This window comes from Apostichopus japonicus, chromosome 14 (genome assembly GCF_037975245.1).
Source record: "Apostichopus japonicus isolate 1M-3 chromosome 14, ASM3797524v1, whole genome shotgun sequence".
Lineage (NCBI taxonomy): Eukaryota > Metazoa > Echinodermata > Holothuroidea > Aspidochirotida > Stichopodidae > Apostichopus > Apostichopus japonicus.
In genome coordinates this window covers 25,000,798-25,022,184 of record NC_092574.1, presented here as the reverse complement: position 1 = coordinate 25,022,184, position 21,387 = coordinate 25,000,798, and the positions used below count along the sequence as shown (strand labels likewise).

At 36.2% G+C, this 21,387-nt stretch overlaps 2 protein-coding genes across 4 annotated transcripts in view; one reads left to right on the top strand and one right to left on the bottom strand.

The window, feature by feature from the left end:
* Positions 1-6,178, top strand: part of LOC139979999 (bridge-like lipid transfer protein family member 1) — a 92,110-nt gene extending 85,932 nt beyond the window's left edge. For both annotated transcript variants that reach the window (XM_071991324.1, XM_071991325.1), the window contains exon 61: positions 604-6,178. In XM_071991324.1, coding sequence (XP_071847425.1) covers positions 604-832 — 229 coding nt within the window. In that variant the 3' untranslated portion in view covers positions 833-6,178. The remainder of the gene's footprint in view (positions 1-603) is intronic.
* Positions 6,179-7,748: 1,570 nt separating this feature from the next.
* Positions 7,749-19,349, bottom strand: LOC139979623 (ras-related protein Rab-30-like). Of its 2 annotated transcripts, XR_011797240.1 has the most exons (6): positions 19,215-19,349; positions 17,672-17,880; positions 17,232-17,315; positions 15,912-16,095; positions 11,450-14,676; positions 7,749-11,376 (listed from the first exon to the last, which is right to left on the bottom strand). XR_011797240.1 is itself a non-coding variant. In XM_071990600.1 (5 exons), the coding sequence occupies exons 2-5, from the start codon at positions 17,756-17,758 to the stop codon at positions 14,438-14,440; spliced, it is 594 nt and encodes a 197-aa protein (XP_071846701.1). In that variant the 5' UTR covers positions 17,759-17,880; positions 19,215-19,349; the 3' UTR covers positions 7,749-14,437. The 2 variants fall into 2 exon arrangements, 1 of the variants encoding a protein (XP_071846701.1); XM_071990600.1 differs by having other exon boundaries at positions 7,749-14,676.
* Between the last annotated feature and the right edge of the window lie 2,038 nt (positions 19,350-21,387).

Genomic DNA, 21,387 nt, shown 5'->3' with positions numbered 1-21,387 from the left:
ATAAACCCCCATCACCCACCGAGACCGTCCACCTTAGCCTCATTCTCCAGGTAAAGTATGGCAAGAGTGGGGGTGGAGTGGGGAGGGGGGGGGGAAGTATTGGGTAAGGATAAATAATTGAGTAGAGGATAAAGTTTGTTTTTGTGTTCATCATGCTTTTGATGAGCTGTATATCATGCTAGCCTTAGCAGGTTTGGTAACTTATATTACACATTCCTGCAGTTCTTCCCCTTATTTGTTTGTTTGTTTGACTTGTTTATTAAGACACTATTCTTAGGTGCTGATATCTTGTCTGGAAATCATTTATTATTGAATTTCAAAAGGCTCTGCAAAGATGTTTAAAATTTCATACAGTTTTTGTACACAACAATCATCGTATTTTATAAGAGAAAAAGCCAAAAGCCCTCAAAAATACTACATAACATTGAAGACTCAATTAGTTCATGTCTGTAAGCATATTATGTCAAATTTTAAGTACTGGTTGTAACTTTATCCAACATGTATTAAACATTACCATATATACATGCATGATCTATGTGTAGTTATATCATTGCTTGAAATATCTTTATCATCAAATTTCTGCTATTTTGGAACCATTTTCAGGTTATTATCTTGGGGCGGCAAGCAGATTGAACCAGTTGGAGCTGATTATATCCTCCACAAGCTAGGATTCAAACATGCCCGGACCACGATCCCCAAATGGATCCAGAGAGGGGTGATGGATCCCAGCGACATCGCCGTCTCCTTCATCGTCAGAGAGATGCTCAAGATGATGGACGAAGGCTCCGACGACGAGAAAGAGACAAAGAAGACAGAAGTGAAAAGAACTTGAACGAAAGAACGAACAAACGAACGAACGAACGAACGAACGAACGAACAAAAGAACGAAGAGATTTAACTCCATGGCTATCTAAGCAGACAGTAATCATGCACTCACATAGGTGATGGTTGACAGAGTGGTGATGTAAGACAGTCAGATGGACTGACAGAATGTTTGGAACAGACAAAGCCATCATGAAGGTGATGTTACCCTGTTGCCAGGAGTTTGCGTCTGGTGGAGGCAGTTACATATGAACAGGAGCCATAAGTTCAGGTTTCGGACAGTATCCTTACGCCAATGAAAGGATTAAAAGTTTGTACTGGGGAGCAGTGGGTAAGAATCCTGAAACTTGTGATTTGTACCCTCGATCTGTACAAAGTGAGACCAGGTTTGTCTCGATCTGTACTGCATCTTTGTGTGTACAGAATGTAAAATATGTTTTAATAAAATATTAAAAAGGTATATATTAATTTTTTTTTTACAGGTAAAGAAAAATTTGTCCTATTTCTAAAAGAGAGTCATATGGAAAATTGACCATGCCCAAGAATGCTTATCACATCTGCCATTTTGTTTTGAGATTCTACTATGAATCATAAATTTAAGCTCAAAAGAAATTGGTAATGTAATCTGCCCGAGTGCTTTCTTGGCATTAAAGGATTGGTACTACGCTAGACGAAGGTTACAATTTTAAAAGTGTTAATAATTTCTTGATCAATTAGAATAATTTACAGTTAAAAACAAAAGGAAAAATATATTTTGAAAGTGAATAGACCTCACAAGGCAGCGGATTGCATTTCCATGGTAACATTTCCCACAATGCAAAGTCACAAGTACTGTACTGTTAATTTGATGCATGTGTCAAGTCTGTTACTCTTCACAGTGACAATCATGACATAGCCTAGCTGTTTGATCCTATCACAACAGATATACATGACACAAGATCACCATAGTGATTAGCTGAAGGAGGAAAAAGGAATTTAAGGGGTGGGAGGGGGGGGGTGCAATTATTAGTTACCATAGTTATATAAGTTAAGTCATGAAAGGTCACCAGCTGTTATATGAATATTCTTAATTTTATTTTTTAAATTTATCCCACCAGTCAGAGATCACAATCAACTTTTTAGGATTCAAAATTATTTAATCATTTTTGCAGGGGCTCAAAATATAACTTTGGATATCTGTTGGTTTCTCAGTATTTATTCTTACAAATAGTCATCATCGTTGAACCTGACAACTTTAGCTGTAATTGACCTATTAAAGAAAAGGTTAAAAGCTGCTTAAAGAGCTAAGTATGTTTCCTGGTTGAGAAGGTAGGACAATTAACTCATTTTTAGAGTAAGAAGGTTTGTAAACTTTGCTTTCAACAATTTTATTACATAATAAAATAGGTTTATTTGAATGTCAGAGGGAAAAAGTTTTACAGGTGTTAACTTTGTACAACCAATGATTCAGGTTTTATTGAAAGTTAATCGACACCTTGGGATTGCAAACATTTATGTTAACAGTTGTTGAGTACCCTGACAACATTACACCAACACAAACAGTACTTTATGAACATGGCAAATGTCTGTCAGAGTTTTCAAAATGAATTAAGGTATCCTTCATAAAAATTCAAAGTTTATGTGATTGACGTAATTTAAACCAAAACCGGTTGGTTCGTGGTGTCACAGTTTGGTCAGTTTTTCTGACAGGCAAAATCAGAAAGATCTTAGAACGAAGTATATTAACTATATACTAATACACAGATTTTGCATTAGATAAGCAGTTTAAGCCATTTCGTCTGTCTATAACTACAAGATATTGATTATTTGTGCTTAAGGTAGCATTTGCTTTCCCAAGATCTGCAAGAAGGTTTGATCGACAAGAAAAGTCAAAGAGTTAGCACCAATCAAGCATGAATTAATATTGATGCATGGTTACAACAGTGGTTGTCATTGAAAGAGTAGAGGCATTATGTTTGCAAGGTTTGCATAAGGTTGCAAGGGCATTCAAGAGGCATAGCTTCATGCACAAAGTGCCCTTATTAACATAATTTAAGACTCTTGGAGATTTTCAATCATTGAATAAGATAACACTCAGGATACTAATGTATTAAATCCTCTGCTTGAGTTTGGTTCACAATATTTCTAAACTGACAGGAGGGTATTTTATAATATAATATTGTTTAATTTATCAAACTGAGAGAACATCCTACATCAGTTCAACATGTGATTGGGCGAGTAGGTGAAATGAGCGAGAGATAATAAGTTTAATCGAACTTGATTCAAGTTTCAACATTTAGTCTGTTGGACACTCTTTCATATCAGTATTGTAAATAATCTTATCCTTGAAATCAAAATTCTCAAAATTTTGGAAACCTTTTTTTTTTTATTTTGAGATGAATCTTGAATATGGATGACAAACATTTTTTATGGGATTTTAGCATCCGATAGCATCTAATAGCATTCGATAGCATCCAATAGCATCAAAGCATTAAGGCACAGTGTCGAGACTAGAATAGTGAGGGGGCTACAGCAAAATGCTTTCAGGCTGTATAGGACATAATCTTGTGTGGGTTGCAGTTTCACACAGTCAATAAGTACTGCTGGTCTTCAGAGATAAGCTCTATTGTTTTGATATTGTTTCAACCTAGCTGCAGGGTAGTTTGCAGCCACTACAGCTTTTTGTTTTGACACAGTGCCTCAGCAAATCAAACTTAAGAGATGCTTCAAGATGTTTGATTGATTTTGTAGTCACATCGGTTCAAGGACAGCGATATCCAGTCATTGTTTCTGGTGTTTTCTTTTGGATTGGTTTTACTTTGTTTTACTTTCTGATTTTTGAGAAGTCTTTCATTATTTTGGTTTTTCATAAATAAGTTTTTTACTACTGAATTATATGGACGAACATGTTTTAATATGAATAACAGGTTTTTCAGTTTGAAGTCTGAAATGTTATTAGCCTACTGCAAAAAAGTGGCCAAGTTATAGTTCCAAGTGTAATTCAGTGTTTTACCAAACGTCGAGGAAGTCTGGAAGCACAAATGAGCACAATTATGAATGTTCAATGGTCCTACTGTAGGTCAATCTCTCCGTTCTTCTTAAGCTAAAATGAAATAATATTACTGTACAGTCAAAGTTAATTTTTTGTGCAAATTTGTTTATTTTATTTGGATTTTTTCTCTCTATATATATATATATTTCATAAGTATGTGAGCATATATGTTAGGTCCATAATCCCTTTACCACAGAACTTACCTAAAGCTCACAAAATTATTCTATATTCATCAGACTTTGTATAAAGTTAATTTTTTTGGGTTTAATGGGTATTTCATATCTACCCAAAATGTAGAACTTGAAAACCAAGTTTTGATTAGCTCATCACTGAAAAGGTTATCCCTTGTGGAGAAACCAGATTTTCTTGTAAGGTCATTTTTAATCTAAAGTGTAAGTTGTTGAAGTGGTAGAATCAAACCTCAATGAGCTGCTGTAAAGTATGCATTAAAACTGAAGAATGAATTAATAAAATGGTTTTGCAAATGTATATAAGTTGAGACCAAACATGGTGTACCCCTGATAAATATTCTAACCAATAAAATTGCAAGTTTAGAACAGGATTTATTACATTAACTATGCAAAGAGTTAATAAAGATTTTCAATTTTATCTTCCATGTTTCTAAAATATCAGTCAGGGTCTTAGCTCTATAGATATATTAAGTTAAATAGAGCCAAGTGTGTGAATACCTGATAATTTCTTGCAACTGCCAGAGTTTTGGCTTGTTAGTCCGAAAATGGATTTCATGCTTTTATAATTTATTCTTCCTTTTCATTTCATTATATTTAAACTTCTCATTTCTCAATTCTCTTTTTCCTGTTTTATGATTTTTTTTTGGCTGTTTTTTCATTATTATAATTCATATTTAATCTTTTCATAATCCTTGTTTGAATAACCAATTATGGGTTCACTATTACACCTGGAATGTTCATGCATGATGAGGTTGCGATGTACATTTACAAATATTCTACAACAATTTATCATTTTTCTTGGTGCAAAAAACAAAAATCCTGTGGTATTTGCGTACAATTATGACTCTAGTCACCAGGCCTGACATTGTGTCCCATCATATTGAGACTAATGGAATCACCCCCCCCCCCCCCTCCCCTTTAGGAAGAGACTATTAACTTTGCATGTTTGTAAGTTCAGTTCATCATGCTCCTAACCGTTATAGTCAATGTATAGCTTCATATACTCAATTTCATAAATTTGATATCCATATCATACCAACTTAGCCATACTCTAGTTACATACATAAAGAATTACTCTAGCAGGCACATGGATAGAGGAGGCCCCATATAAGCTCCCCCTTTCCCACCTCAACCCCCCCTCCCCACCCTTGAAACATTCTACCAAAACATGTCTTAGTAGTTATAAACACATTTATGGAACACATATCTTGGTGCTGCCCATCTCTTTGTATGTTGAAATTAGTGTTATATCAACAGGTCAGTGACACTCTATGGTAACATATGACCATCCCATCTCCACCACCCACCCTGTCCCTACCACCTACCCCCTCCTCACCTCCATCCCACCTCTCCCCCTCCCAATTTCCTTTGCGATTTATACCATCTTGACGATCCAGTTACGGACCTGCAAATGTGTTGTAACTTTTAATTATTATAAAGTTTTTTTTTTCTCTGTTTGATCTCGGTGAACTTATGAAAGATGTATGAGGGTTAACAGTAATTATGAAGGCTGGTATTGGTAAGGGTTAAAAAAATTAATGTATTTATAGAGGTCTTCCATACTACCGTGTTTAATACAAGAGGGCTTGATCTGCTATATGCAAACCTCAATTTTTTTTTTTTAATTCAAACAGGCACTTTGGCATTACTTTATTCTTTGCTGTATCTTGATTTATACCAAGTTCTCTGTTTCATTTCAAGGAAGATTGGATTGTATTCTCTTAGATAATGGATGTAGAGGTTATGGGTTCAGTTTTTAAAATCTGATTCTTATGATATCTGTTGCTAACTATATATAAATCACATTATTTTCCAAAACACAAGTCTAATTTGATATGGAGATACTCCTAACCGAGATGGCGACTCTATGTGTTATGAATAAAAAATTGACTATTTCGGGAGTTTGTCAAATATTTTGCATGCTGTATTATCGTCAAAGGGAATATTTTCATCCATTTGCCAATGGATACAAAAGCTTGCAACAATCGGTTTTACTATAAATGAAGTCACCTTTTCACTTCGCAGGTCATTTGCTTGTAAATTGTTTTGGTACCACAGTTGAAAATGGAAATTAACTTTAATTCAATTATATATTTCCTATTATCAAAAGTGCAATAAAAAGAATAAAAAACAACAGGACTGTATCGTGTGAAATCTTTGTTGTTGTTGTTGTTTACATCTTTGCAGTAATGTGATTCTTATATAATATTTCACACTTCCTTGATTTAATGTTAATAGTCAGGATTTATTCATCTACACCGCAGGTATCCAAAGTGTGGCATGTGCAGTAATGTTTGGCCTGCTGGAAGTCGACCAGTGGAACCCTGTAATAAAAAAACTTTTGGTATTTTATGTAACAGACCTACCTGTGACTGGTGGAACCCTGTGTAAACGAACCTTGTTGTATTTAATGTATGAGATTTACTTGTGAGTAGTGGAACTGTTTATAAACGAAGCAGTTGGTATTATTTGGAATTGTGGTCCAAGGATTAGGTATTGTGGCTTTCACAATCAATTCAGTGCCTCTCCCCCCAGTGGCGGAGCTAGAGGTATTGGTCAAGGGGGGCGAGAATGGTCTGCAGGGGCGCTTTCGACACTATCTAAGCAGAGCGCCACCACGGGTTGGCGCGGAGCGTAGATTTGCAGATAAACGAAGAATAAATAGGTGTCATCGCCAACAAAATGTGAAAAATGTCAATAGATAGATGAGAGCGCAATAAAAAAATAAATAATCGTGAATAAGTTAAAAGTGGTAAAAAGCTGAAAAGGGCGCCAGCAGTCCATTTGAGTCCGTCAGGGGGGACATCCGCCCCCCTGACTGTATGGACGCTCCGCCACTGTCCCCCCCTCCCCTAACCTTTAATGTTCACACTGTAACCAATTCATGACCCAAGAAAGCATACTATCCTTTACTCTCATGATTCATCATCTACAATCCTTCAGTCACTCAACAATCTATGTTGAAACTGTACAGCCTATACAGAACAGACTTGAGCATAGTATGGACTTGGCTTATCTAGATTACATTTAGTAAAGTAGATAATAGCGCTTTGTAAATAATTATTGATCAATCTCCTGTCATAGGATGCCTGGTCTCCCACAGTCTAATAATATTTATATCAGTTGGGTACTTGTATGAAAAGTGGTCACAGGTTTGTTAGTAATGAGCTCTTGTGGCCTTGCATTGGTCAGTTCTATTGAATGCTAGTCCAGTCATACTGTACATCTCAGGCAGGCATTATCAACTGTGTTCATACAGTTGACATTGATAAGAGAAATAGCAGCAATCTTTATGAGGCTGCATATAAACAGCCTGGCCTTGAACTTAATGATTTTCAGCTCACTCCTGCCTGCCTGCCTGCCTGTGTAACGCTTTCTACTCCTTGGTTTTACTAAATTTAGCATGTCGAACCACTGATCTGCTGAAATTAGTACATAAATCGGAGAATGTTGGATAATCTGTCATTATTTACTGAGAAGTGCAGAATCATACATGGTCCCCATAGCTTCCTAGCAACTCTTGGTAAATTTCATCTGTTTATCTGGGACAAGGGTTTGGTACCTTCATCTCACAACCATAGCTCCCATGTAGAGTGCTGATTTTAACTAATTTTTAAATTTGAATCAAACTATTTCGACAAAATGGTCTTTGGCAGATGGATAATGACGAGGTAACAAAACTGGAAATTAACACAAACACATAATTCGTTTATACTAGGATATTACATCATTTATTCAGACATGCACATATATAGCGATGACCAATATTCACAGATGAAAAGAAAATTATTTAATAAAACAAAAGGGTCTCCTTTCTGCTTAAACAAAATATTTCAGGATGGGAATCTTTCAAGTAACAACTAAAAAATATACACAGCACCTCTTGTGAGTATTGAAAGTTTGACAAAGAAAATTCGAAAAATATGAAAACAGTAAGGCATTTAATGTTGTGGTTGGTACGCACTGCAAGGTAACTGATCATTATGGCAACGTAATGGGCAAATATTTAATAAGTAACAACTGGAGAAATCAATGTGATTTAGATAATCTCCTGTGATAGAAAAAGAAACAAACACTTCTGCAACTAAGTGAAACAGCATCTCTTGTGACTATGGCAAGAATACAAGGAAATATAAAACAGATTAATAGACAAGGCTTTCAATCTTGCAGGTGCGTATTCACAGCGAAGTTACCGAAAGGGCAACGTATGATTTTGGGCAAATGTTTAACATGCTCCTGTGAGAACTGTACGACAAGATTACTGATCGGTGACAGCGAACAAAACGGGCAGGTAACAAAATGACACCATGATACATCGATGTAATTACGATTTCTCTGAGATACATTGTAAGGTAAATTCTGTAATTCCTGTGATAGAAATAAGTGAACATGCTACAACAGATGGAAACAGCACCTCTTCTGAGAACGGTAAGAATGCGAGGAAAAGTGTAAAATATATGGAAACGAAGGTCTTAATATGAGGGTTGGTATTCAATTGCAGAGTCACAGACAAGGCAACTTATCTGGCAAATGTTAAAAGCGATGCCATGAGATAATAGTTTATATCAGGGTTAAGTTGGTGGCATCTATAGTATTGTTTTTCTGAAAGAATTTAAAGAATGAAACATATTGATATGACTGACTTCAGCAGAAACTCTTTTTGAGTTTGGACATGCAAGGCATACATGTTGTGATTGGCAGTTTCTCTGTCCTGTTGTGGCAAAGGGGGCCATTATAGTAACATTATTATGTATATATCAATGATTAATATTGCCCCATACAATCTATTACTAAATGATCCTTTCATTAAATTTCCTGATTATAGAATATATTATATACGTATGTTTCATGAGGTAATTACTCCATGAAGAGCATGCACAGTGTTGACTGTATTTTTATGATAAGAAAGATTGAGATGATTACATAAAATAGATACACTTCTATGGAAGATATAACTTGTTTACAATAGATAAGATTAAACCTGACTATTACAGCTATCTACTTTAATGATACTAATATTGCTCTATTTCCTGCACCTAGTCTTGTAAACCAGTCACTTTATTTATCAAAGGATCAGGTCAAGTCTTTGCCTGTGATTCTTTCAATCGAGTCACTGTTATATCTCTATTGGGAAAAGCTTCAATTTCTTTTTTTTTAATCACTTTTGAAGTTTTGACTTTGAGTAACTTTTGAAAATGAGTGACTCGAATCTAGACTCATTACAACAAAGCTTTCACATCATCTTCAATGTGGTGGTAAAGTTAAAGATAACTGGTTGCTAACTTCAATGTGGCCACAAAGTTAAAGAAAATTGGTTGCTAACTTCAATGTGACCACAAAGTTAAAGATAATTGGTTGCTAACTTCAATGTGGCCACAAAGTTAAAAATGATTGGTTGCTAACTTCAATGTGGTCGCACAGTCAAAGATAAGTGGTTGCTAACTTCAATGTGGCCGCAAAGTTAAAGATAACTGGTTTATAAGTTCAATGTGGTGGCAAAGTTAAAGATCATTGGTTGCTATATTAAGTCCAATGTGGCCGCAAAGTTAAAGGTAATTGGTTGCTAACTTCAATGTGGCCGCAAAGTTAAAGATAATTGTGTGTTAAGATAGTGGTTGTCATTACAACAGAAGTTCACCTAGCAATAACATTCCATAGCTCTCACTCCATTAAGAGTCCAGAAATACTCCTCAAAACCTCTGAATTCCCAAAACTTTGGTTTCTCGACAATAACTTTCTCTCTGAGGTGCGACACTAACTAGTGTCTCTTCCTCAACAAAATCAGAACCAATTTGAAAGTCAATCAACATTGTACAATTTTCTGATTTCACTTTAAACTTACATCGTTAGTCTCAAGTAAAATTCAAATTCTTGCTTTTGTGCATTCCAATACACACAAACAAATATATAGTAATAGCAGGCCCAATTAAACATATATTTTTTGCAGAAAAAAACTTAAATACTTTTAACATACTAGCCACAATAAGCAAAATGTACACAATGACACAACCAAAAATATAAAAAAAGATTACTGGCACATGTTTAACTACAAGCACCAGGAAAAGGAAAAGGCTGTGTTAAGTTTGAGGAATCATTTTGGGAGGAAAACTTGCTGTTTCAAGACTTGGAAGAAAAGTTGAAAGCTGAATCAAGGCTATGTTACAAATGCATGGAAGTCGACAAAGAATGTTTTTTTCTTTACAAAAATCTGCCTTTCAATTCACAAACACAGAAAAACATTTATACTATCCCAAACCCATAGCAAACTCCCTCTACCCCCCCCCCCCCCTCCTCTCCGGGCATCCTCTCCTAGGACAACCTGCAAGCCTTCTTGTCTTACCACCTCATCAACTCGTTTTTTGATATAATGGTACTGCAATGCATATGTTAAAAGTTGCAAAATTTAAACATCACACGGAATTACAAAACATATCTCATTTTAAAATTAATATCAAATTGCACAAATAAAGAGAGTAACGTAGAACTTTCAAACCGATGAGACAGAGCATTATTAAAATAATTCATATTAATAGAGATAAATTCATGATTTCAATAAATTGCACAAAATTGTAAGCCTTTCATTAGAAACGAGGTGTACTATCATTAGGGTTTATTCCTCAATTGCACAACCTTGACAATTTGCAAATTAAACGTCAGAATAATCGGTGATGAATAAAGTACTCTCAGCCCAATTGTCTTAATATTAATGCAAATACAGTAGAACAGAAAGAAAATGTTATATTAATGCCACAGAAAGGAAATGTACTTTCCAGAGATAAATTATTCTAGTAAATGGAACAAATCTGTTACCAAACTGCTTTTTTATCAGCTGGTATGTACAGTAAAGTAGACAGAATATCCTTACAACTGAGGCAAAATATATATCTTGCTAGGATTAAGATTTCATGTACACTTTTTTTGTGTGCTTTTATCAACCTTTGTTTGCTTTTTGCATTGCAGAAGACACTAACATCAAGAAATGTTACTTTACTTATATGTGTGTGGAGAGTGTTAAAAAGATGTTACGGTACCTATATGTGTGTGGAGAGTGTTAAATGATGTCACGGTACCTATATGTGTGTGGAGAGTGTTAAAAAGATGTTACGGTACCTACATATGTATGGAGAGTGTTAAAAAGATGTTTAACACTCTCCATACATATGCAGGTACTGTAATACAGTATCTATATATGTATGGAGAGTGTTATAAAGATGTCCAACACTCTTCATACATATATACAGTAGGTACTCTAATACAGTACCTATATATGTATGGAGAGTGTTATAAAGATGTCCAACACTTTTCATACATATATAGGTACTGTAATAGTCCCTATATATGTATGGAGAGTGTTATAAAGATGTCCAACACTCTCCATACATAAATAGGTACTGTAAGACAGTACCTTTACATGTATGGAGAGTGTTATAAAGATGTCCAACACGCTCTGATTCTAGAAAGAATCTTCTTCCAAAGCAGAAATGAGATAATTTAGTTGAAGCTAATGAATAAAACAAAATTTCGTCACTTGTCATATATATAAAAAATCACATGAATGGTTGAAAAATTTGCAGCAGTTGATAATATGAGGTACACAGGCGTTTTGCAGTAAATAAGCATTTTTCTAATTTTGACTTTTTTTTCTCCTCACTTTCACAATGGCAAAAAATTACTAAAATGTCTGAAAATGTATATTGCAGCCAAATAACTTTAAAAATAAGTGGCTGGCTAATTAGGTAGCAATTTTTGTCGAGTTTGTGTTTTTGAAATATTTTGTCCAAACCTGAGATTTTAACATAATATGTGTGTCATTGACATAGTTTTCTCCGAAGTCTTTTCCAAAATCAGTTCTGTTCTTCAATTGTGTCATCCAGCACTTCTCTCGAGGCTAAGTAACACAAGCACTTATTGAATAAAACCTGGTATCTTTAAGTCTCTTTTGAATCCAAATTTTGGTATGATGTGTGACTATGGCACAGAGATGCACAATGGAATATTACTGTACAATTCTATTAGAAAACACCAAACTCCTGAAAAGTTCCAAAATGTTGACCTAGTACCATCAACGTGAATGACACAAGCCAAAAAAAATAAATAAATAAATAAACCTTCATATTAATTACCCTGATCAATTACCCATCATAGAAATTACCTTAATATTTATTTTTCCTTTCGTTCAGTTGACTAAAAAAAAAAAAAAAAATCAAAAGATATATGTTTGATTCATCCACAGCATACTAACATTAATCCTAAACATATATCAGTCCTAACATATATACCCTACAAAGCCCTAGCTGGAATGATACGGTCCATCAAATTCCACTTTTTCTTTACAATTCTGTCAAACTTGTTTTTGGATTGTCACTTTCCCATCCTTTATGAATTAATATCTCACATTGCATACAAACAATAAACAATTAAAATCCTATCCAAATTTACTCTTTGTGTCATACAGAATTATTTAGCACATCGATATAACCATTCCAAATACAAATTAATCTCTTTAATACAAGGATCTATCAAACCAATGTTAAAGTGATGAAACTTCAAACCTTCTTCACTGTAGGGCATTTAAATGGCAGTTACATAAACATACATTGTACGTAAGTAGAGTTAAAATGGATTCATGTACAAATCTGTAATTGTCTCATGGGCAGTTCTAGTAACAGAAACATGTCTTAAACACATCCTTAACGATCATAAAGAAAAAAGGAAAAAAAGGCTTTTATGCCAATTTCTATTTGCACATGTTTAAAAGCATTATGATATTATACAATATTTCAAGTAATCACCGTTATGAAGCACCTCCCACAGCTGAATGTTAAGTACATCATCTTCTCAATTGAAAAAAAAAAGAAAGTAATGATAAAAGTTATGCATAAAAATGAAAAAAAAAATGATTCATCTTTCTGTAAGTTAGTTATTGCACAGTTTCTGAGAAAAGAAAAGTATGGCTGTAAATTGCAATATTTCCAGTTCATATAATATATCCAACAAAACATATCTGGCCGGCAGTTTGCTTAAAATTGTTTTGAAGAAAAACTGCAAGACTACCGTAGCCTATTTGCACATACATTAAAATCGTCCGGGGTAATGTCTTCCGACGAAAATATGTTCCTCTACACACCACGGATGGTAATAAATATTCACTTATTTCGAAACAAAGAATTATTTCGAGGCTGAAAACTTGGCTAAGTTACCCTGGGCATGATTGAAAGTATTAACAATACTGAATCTAAACTGGGAAAAGTTGAAGAAAGTATTCTCATGTTTGAGTCACTGTCAAGTCACTGCTCCTAAGTTTCCTGACTCTTTACCTAGTCCAGTCATTAATTCCAGACAATTTAGTATATTTATGGCAACATCTTTTCCAAACTTCTTCAAGCACTAACCGTCACTGGAAATTTGAGCACAAACCATAATGTAGACGAATCTTGCAATTCTGATTACAGTAATTCAGATACTTATTATGACGAGTTCTTTTCCTGTTAAGTTAGATCATATAAATGTTTGCATTGCTCAGACCAGGCCTAAAAAAGTCAGAAAGATGAAACAGGATTTCTACCGACAGAAAATACATCTGAAAGTAGTCATACTTAATGTATCAACATATGGCCTAATTGAATTGGAAAAGCTTGCTAATTAAGCACTAGATGGCCACCTACAGAGATGCATGTAGAAATCATACCTGGCAGCAGGGCTTAATTAATCAATGGCATACATAGACTATGGAAGAAGTATCAGCGTCGTACACGTTTCATCATCAAACTATGTGTAAAAATCACAAATAGACGATTTTTAACGACGGTACGACAGAAAGTGAAACACTGCAGGAGTTGACTTTGAAAATTCTCTTTGGATAGGAACAAGACAATATGAATAGTATTTTGTACAATAACAAGCCATCTTCTGCTTTTCTCAAGGTTTCCCTAAACATAACACAATTCAATCTTCAATCAAACATACAACAAGGCAACAAAAGAAAAAGGGAAGCAAGGGAGAGGGGGTATGAGGGAGGAGTAAATGATAATGTGGGTATTCAACTTCATGGGAGGGGGGGGGGGGGAGAGAATGAAATTGCAGGGATTCAACTTCACACCAGCATCCATCAAGCCTATTATATAATGGCATATCTTGTCTTTATCAATATTTGAAGAAGTATTTTAAGAAGATGCATAAATATATGCCTATAAACACTGCATACTTAAGAATTGCACTAAAATGAAGAGTAAAAGAATTAAGGAAAGAGAGGCATAATTTTTTTTTTTTTTAAATGAAAAAAAAATGAACCTTTGATGATAATAAAGCCATACAGATATCATGGTAGGATACTATTGCATATATATGTAAATATCAATGTGAAAAAACAAAACAATGGCATTTAAATCGCTAGTTACCGACAACAGCCCTGAACAGATCCGTGGTCTCGGATTTCCTCTTCAACAGGTCCGCTCTTTATTTCCACGTTGCGTACGTTGTTGGTCAGTTCCACTGCAATGTCCAGGAAAAGCCTGTCGACATTGTCAGAGTCCTTGGCTGAAGTTTCTAAGCAACGCATGTTGTGGGATTCTGCGCAGCTGTTCCCTTCTTCTATAGTGATTTCTCGCTCTTTGTGAAGGTCCAGTTTGTTTCCTGTGGGAGGCAAAAAGATGACACGTTTGCTCCATTCTGGCTCCACAGGGCTACTGTACATGCTGGAGGACATGTTTGTGAGGACTTACAGTATCAACTTTACTTCAATGTAGGTGAGCGGATGTTGATAAGGGAAGCCTAGATAGTGAATTGATGCTAACGAGACACCTGTAAACTAACTATAATTAAATTAAATTGATCTCACATTAAAACACCTATACTGTAGTATCAGCTCCTATCGTTATCATTGCTTGGCTGTAAATATGGAATTATTCCATCGCAAAATTTGAAGTAGTCTTTCCTTTAAAAAGTTTATTTTTCTCTCATAATACTGAACAATGTTACTTCCTGATATTACTGTGCAATCGTAGTTAGGCTTTGTACTGTAGTTAGGCTTTATAAGCAGTTCAAGGTTAGGCCTCATCTGGAGTATGCTGTGCAGGCTTGGAACCCATATTTTGCTAAGGATAAGGAAGTACTTGAGAAGGTCCAGAGGAAGGCTACTAGGATGATTAGTTCCTTAAAGAGTGTTCCTTATTATAGGCGGTTACAACTGTTGAATCTCACCACAGTGGAGCCTAGGAGGCTACGTGGTGACTTGATTCAGGTTTTCAAGATTGTGTATGGTTTCTACAATTTATCCTTTACTGACTTTTTCATGTTTGCTAACAGTAGTTGTACCAGAGGTCATTGTCTTAAACTCCAAAAGTTACATAGTAGGATTAATATTCCGCATAACTTTTTTTCTAATAGGGTTGTGAATGAGTGGAATGGTTTGCCTGAGAAAGTTGTACTTGCAAGTAGTGTCAATGAGTTTAAGAATGCTTTGGACAAGCACTTTAAGCATTGTAATCGGGTCTGAGTGTTTGTGTCTTCAGTTTTTTATCTCTCTCTATAGGGTCCTTGATGGGGACTTAAGTGTCCCTCCTGATCCTTTTTTTCTACTAAACTAAACTAAACTAATGGAATAAGATGAGTCTGGACTGAGGAGCCAACATCATCAGTGATTCGGCCTTTAAGGAGCATTCCAGACAAAATAAACCTATTTTAAAGCTTGAATATCTTGACAACTGGAATAGCTACAGAAACAAAAATAGCTCAAAGCATTTCATTGGTTGAAAATGATATAACAAGTCTAAAATAATTTCTGGGCACAATCATCGTTTCATTTCCCCGGAGAGCAAGAATTTTAGCGGCAGATAATGAAAGATGGCGATTGTTCCCCACATTCTTACCTACTAAGACCGAGATGATTTTCCGACTGGCATACTGCTCCACCTCCTTGACCCAGCCTGGTAAGGAGTTGAAACTCTCACGGGAAGTAATATCATAGACTAATACTAAGGCATCAGCACTGTGGTAGTAACTCTGCGTAATGGAACGGAATCTCTCCTGGCCTGCCGTATCCCAGACTTGCAACTGTGTAAATAAAATATCAAGTAATATCATAGACTAATACTAAGGCATCAGCACTGAGGACTGTGGTAGTAACTACGGTAATGGAACGGAATCTCTCCCAGACTTGCAACTGTGTAAATAAATATGACGTCAAATTCACAGTCACTTTCAAGAGGCACCTTTATTTGTTATATCGAGTGAAAGCGTCGATATGATTACTTCAAACAATGAAATATTCTACCTCTCCAAACTTAAAAGGTTTTATTATTGAAATTAAGAGCTACTGTCTGTCTTTTGTTCAGTTCACTGTGTTGCAATTGTTTTAACCATTGATGATCAACCTCCTTTGAATTTAAGCTATCTCATACCAGCTTACAACTGAATATAATAGAGCTGCACTATACAGTTTGTGTATATTAAACGTTAAGGCATCTCCTGAAATGATGGCTAATGAACCCACAAGAATGTAAATAATCATATAACCAGAGAGTCCAAGGGTTTATTAATTTCATGCAATTATATACATATATATACAGGTACAACAAAAAAACAACGAAAACTCACCACCGGTCATAATATTTTTCAAGCTTTGAAGTCTGATGACTTTTCAGGTGTTTAATGTACACATTATTGTGGACTTACAGTACATAACAAGTGGAACTACTGTACCTGCTACAGTAGCTATATTCCTGACATGACCGACAGCGCCGATTTTTTTTTTTTTTTTTTCCCTCCACCTCAGCAGTCAGGATAAAAACTCAGGGACTAAAATTTCACGTTTTTCCCATTAGGTTTGCATAATTGTTGTTATTAAAATACAAAACTGCTGTTTGTTCTGGCCAACCCTGGGCATACTTAAAGTATAGTACCTGGAATCGTGAAGCTGAATCAAACAAGACAACAATGATTCATGCTGATACAAATTTGAAAGGAAAAAAACCCTTGCACCCGTAGCTGTGGTGTTTCAATAACATGTATCTCTGAAACAAAGCTAATTCACCAGTCTGTTCATGGAGAAAAGATATTATACCTCCTCTCAAGGATAGACATTCCTGACATTTGCCATTAAATTGAGGGCAAACACAATATTTGCTTAGGAAACATTACCTCACTTCAACAACCAAGTAAACAAAAAATAACTTTTCCACAAGGTTTACCTTGACTTTGTCTCCACCAATGTCTACAGTCTTTATCATAAAGTCAACTCCAATGGTAGCTCCTTGACCCGGGGGGAATAGTCCCTATGAATAAATATATTTCATAATTTTTTATCTTAGTTAGAAACAAATGTAGAAACAACTTTGAAGTACTTGTATTGTAGTTACATGGTCAGTCACTTTCTCATATAATTAATTTGTTCATGTGACCAATAAAATACTTAGCAATGTGTCTTCGGAGTTTGGTAGGAAGTTTATAGCCCTGTGTCACAAAAATTCCATGCCAGATGACACCAAAGAGAAACTACTAAATAAAAGAGATTCCTTCCAACTGCTTAGATCTCTCAATTTTTGCAACATTCGAATCATGTAACGTAACAACAATACAAAAGCAATCAGACCCAAAAACGTATGTCAAAATAAGTAATTATAATACACACCTGGGTGAATCTTCTAACAAGGCAAGTCTTTCCGACACCAGCATTTCCAATGAGCACGACTTTGAAGAGATACTTGTAATCTTCCATCACTCTGGTATCTGAAGGACCTCCAGTAACTCTACGGGCCTGGTGTTTTTGCCCAACAGTTTTGTTGGCAGATAGTCACAATAGAGCCATTATAAAGATGAGAATTGAAAGTTGTACAACACCTTTAAGAGAGGAAAGGATATTATCAACATTATAAATTTGTGGAGGCAACTTTTTCAGAAATAAGCACATCATTAGTCATTTAATAAATAAGGGGTCTAACTTTGTGAACTGCTGGTTCCTTTTATAAAAGACGGAACCAGTAGTTTAACTTCCAAACATTTAGCACTGTTAAAGATAATGAGTGATTTCGGTCATTTCAATGTTCGAGGACAGTAATTCATAGTGCGATTTGTTTGTTTGGGCCTACTTCTATTTCTAACCCAACAAATGTAGTACTGTAGGGCCTACAATTACTAAGTTCATAATGGCTTAATGTTATCCTGCTAATGTTAGTAGTAGTACACTAGCCGAGTAGTAGTAGCATGGTGGGCTCATAATTGACGCACTTAAGGATTTGAATAACGATGTCTATCAAGGAAAAATCCAAATCACTCAACTGTATGTGTTTTTCATGTATGTGTAGTTCCTCAGAAATATTATGATCTCAAAATATTTAAGGTTCTGTGCTTATGCACCGTACAATTGAGCAGAATTTGACCACAAACAGTCTGCTGTGTCAAGTTGTTTCATACCCCTAATTCCACTCATTTACAACCCTATTAGAAAAAAAGTTATGCCGAATATTAATCCTACTATTAATCCTACTGTAGTGTTATCATAATGAGGTAATGTTGGTTATTTTTAGGGTGTAAGAATTCCAAATGCCCAAAAAACATGCAAAACTGAGGGCGTTAAAAGCCTAGAAAATACTACAATTTGGTCAGCAAATAGCTGAAATGGATTCAAACTCATGAAATATGTAATTCTGCTTGACTGCACAAAAGTTTAGGTGGCCTGCTGTATCGTTGCTAGTAATAATTGAAGGTGCGTCAATTACGAGGGTGCGTCAATTATGAAGCCTTTAGTATACAAACATAGGCTAGGCCTAGGCTAGTGCCTACTTGTCAGACAGTAAACCTGTGGCAGCCAGGTCTAAGTTTATAGAACTTGGAAGTAGGGTCTACAACGTTTACAGTGGTCTAAAGAGCCTGGCCTTTAATCCGTACGTTCGTATCTTACCTGTTTTATCGAAGGTCTAAATTACGTAACACATTTCTGTGTTCGGCCTATAGGATCCTTACTGTACCTAGCCTAGGCATAACTTTAACGTTACACAGGTATATATCCCTAGTTACTTATCCTGCTAATGTAGGCTCAGCAATTGTAAGAATACTGATCATAATCTTTGAAAGGCTTAACATCTACTGAAAGTTGCCTCGGATAATCTTTAATAGTAGAGCTTAGGTAAATACTCCAGTTTAGCTTGCATGTTGATTGTAAGGACAGGTTTTACCTTAGGACCATAGGCTTTCTCTGGTTTAAATTGTTTACAAGTGCAGTTTTCAGTAGTCGAGAGCAATCAATTTCATGAAGCCACCGTAGGCCTATCATCCTTATGTCAATATTATCGATATTCTGTGTAGAAACCGTGATGTACATTTAAAATATGGAACGCCATTCATATAGATAAGTAGCGTCACAGGGTTCTTTCGATACATTCTGTTTTTACCTCCATGGGAGGGGAAGGGCCGGTCGACTTATACAGGATTGCCTCGATCGGTTCCACTGCGGTTCATCGACATAAATGTCCGCATCTGTCTAAGATCAGTGGCGGAGAAACAGGGGGGGGGGGGGGTTGGGGGTTTTTAACCCCACTTTTTGAAGGGGGGGGGGGTTGGCCCACAGAATCACCCCCCTAGTTTTTGCCAGTAATGTTCTGTTATAGCCTATGTTATGTGCTCCAAATGGCATAATAAATCAAACTATTAAATTTGAACCTTTTACCTGGTAGGCTACATCAACAATTAACGACCGAAAACCGAGTTAGAATTGACCCACACATTATTTCTAGCCCCTTTCCCCCACCTTGCGCATTGGAACTTGTAGCTCATAGCGCTAACTTCACCCCACAACAGACATACACAAAATAACGTTTTGTTGCTGTTGAATAGCTTTGGAACTGTATACACTTGTCAACTTCAACGAGGTGAAGGAAGGAAAAGAAAAAGAAGAAAGAGAGAAAAGGATGGAGTAGAAAATACGGCAAGAAAACGGGAAGAGAAAGAGGAACAGTGAATTTTTCGAATTTGTAAAGCAAACAGCAGATATCACATCATGTCAGTGAGCATGAAAATGGCGTTCCACGATAAACAGCCTCCAAACCATGGGCACAGATCCTGGTGAAGACAGCGGGACGCGTCCCCACCAACTTTTTCAGTAGGCCTAGTGGGGACATGATATACTGTGTCCCCACCAATTTGTCTTGACCAATTGCTGCATTTCAAGTTCCCCTGTATTGAACTTTGGCGCAGTTTGATCCAGCATTGTGCAAATGACATGCAGCAGTTCTCATTTTATTGTATTTTATCCACAGTTGTTAAATATAGGACGGAAATCGCATTTGCGGCAGTCTATATTTGTTTTCTGGGAGAGGACCCCAGACCCATCGTATATACAAAAGTCTACTTTGATTATTTGTCCCCTGATTTTGTTTCTGCAGACGCCCATGTACTTCTCCAAACTAAATTTCTAAGCCATGAGATCTAAAACTTAAGGAGGTTTAAGAGCATCATTAGGTCTGGGAAGTGTTATTTCCGGCGATCTGGGAGGTATATTTGCCCCCCCCAAAATCGTACGCTACGCGCGAACCCATGGTCGCGCTCCGCTTAGATAGTATCAGAGAGCATACACGCGTCCCCACCATTATCCAAGACTGATCTGCGCCCATGCTCAAAACTGTCGATGTGTGTAGTGTTCGGTTTCGGAAATATCTGGTATATTTCCTTCAACGAAATTTTTTAGTAGCCGTCTGAATTTTCGAAAATTCCCTAACCAACATTCTTCATCATACTTCATCATACTCGTGCAATTTTGACCCGTCTGTTAGGGTTTGAAGGAGGTTTTTCTATATCGGTTGTCCATAGATGATATTTTGTGCAACATTATGGGTATGTTTTGAAGTGAATTTATTCACGAGAATTGTGAATTTTCAAATTCTGAACAGTGGGGCTGACGGATACTGTGGGCCGCGATTTAGAATCACCTACAAAAGATCCACAGGATCCACAGGATATGTGATGAAGTCGAACATGATGTGTGACTGGTGACAATTTTCAAAAAGGTTATAGATGAGAAAATAAAGTATTACTTGGTTCTCACGCAAAAGTGTACATATGGTTGGTCAGTTTCAAGCCCGAGAAGTGCCATTTCCGGTGATCTGGGGGTACCAAAACCAGAAATTTGCTTGTACGCTGCGCCCCAACCAATGGTGGCGCTCCGCTTATATAGTAATACGCGCCCCCGGGTTAGAAAATCCTGCATACGCCCTTGGTTAAATGCAGCTTTTCAAGGCCTGGGCGGTGCCATTTACTGCAATCTGGGAGGCAATATTTGCCAAAAGATTCTTGTGCACTTCGCGCCAACTTATGGTGGCGCTCCACTTAGATAGTGAGCCAGCAGTTATGACT

Excerpts from the sequence above, each read along its gene's own strand:
- LOC139979623 (XM_071990600.1), bottom strand. The coding sequence starts at position 17,758 with ATGGAAGATTACAAGTATCTCTTCAAAGTCGTGCTCATTGGAAATGCT. Across the intron at positions 17,316-17,671 it reads TTGTTAGAAGATTCACCCAG|GGACTATTCCCCCCGGGTCA; the intron begins GTGTGTATTATA and ends ATTTATTCATAG. Across the intron at positions 16,096-17,231 it reads TTGGTGGAGACAAAGTCAAG|TTGCAAGTCTGGGATACGGC; the intron begins GTAAACCTTGTG and ends TTATTTACACAG.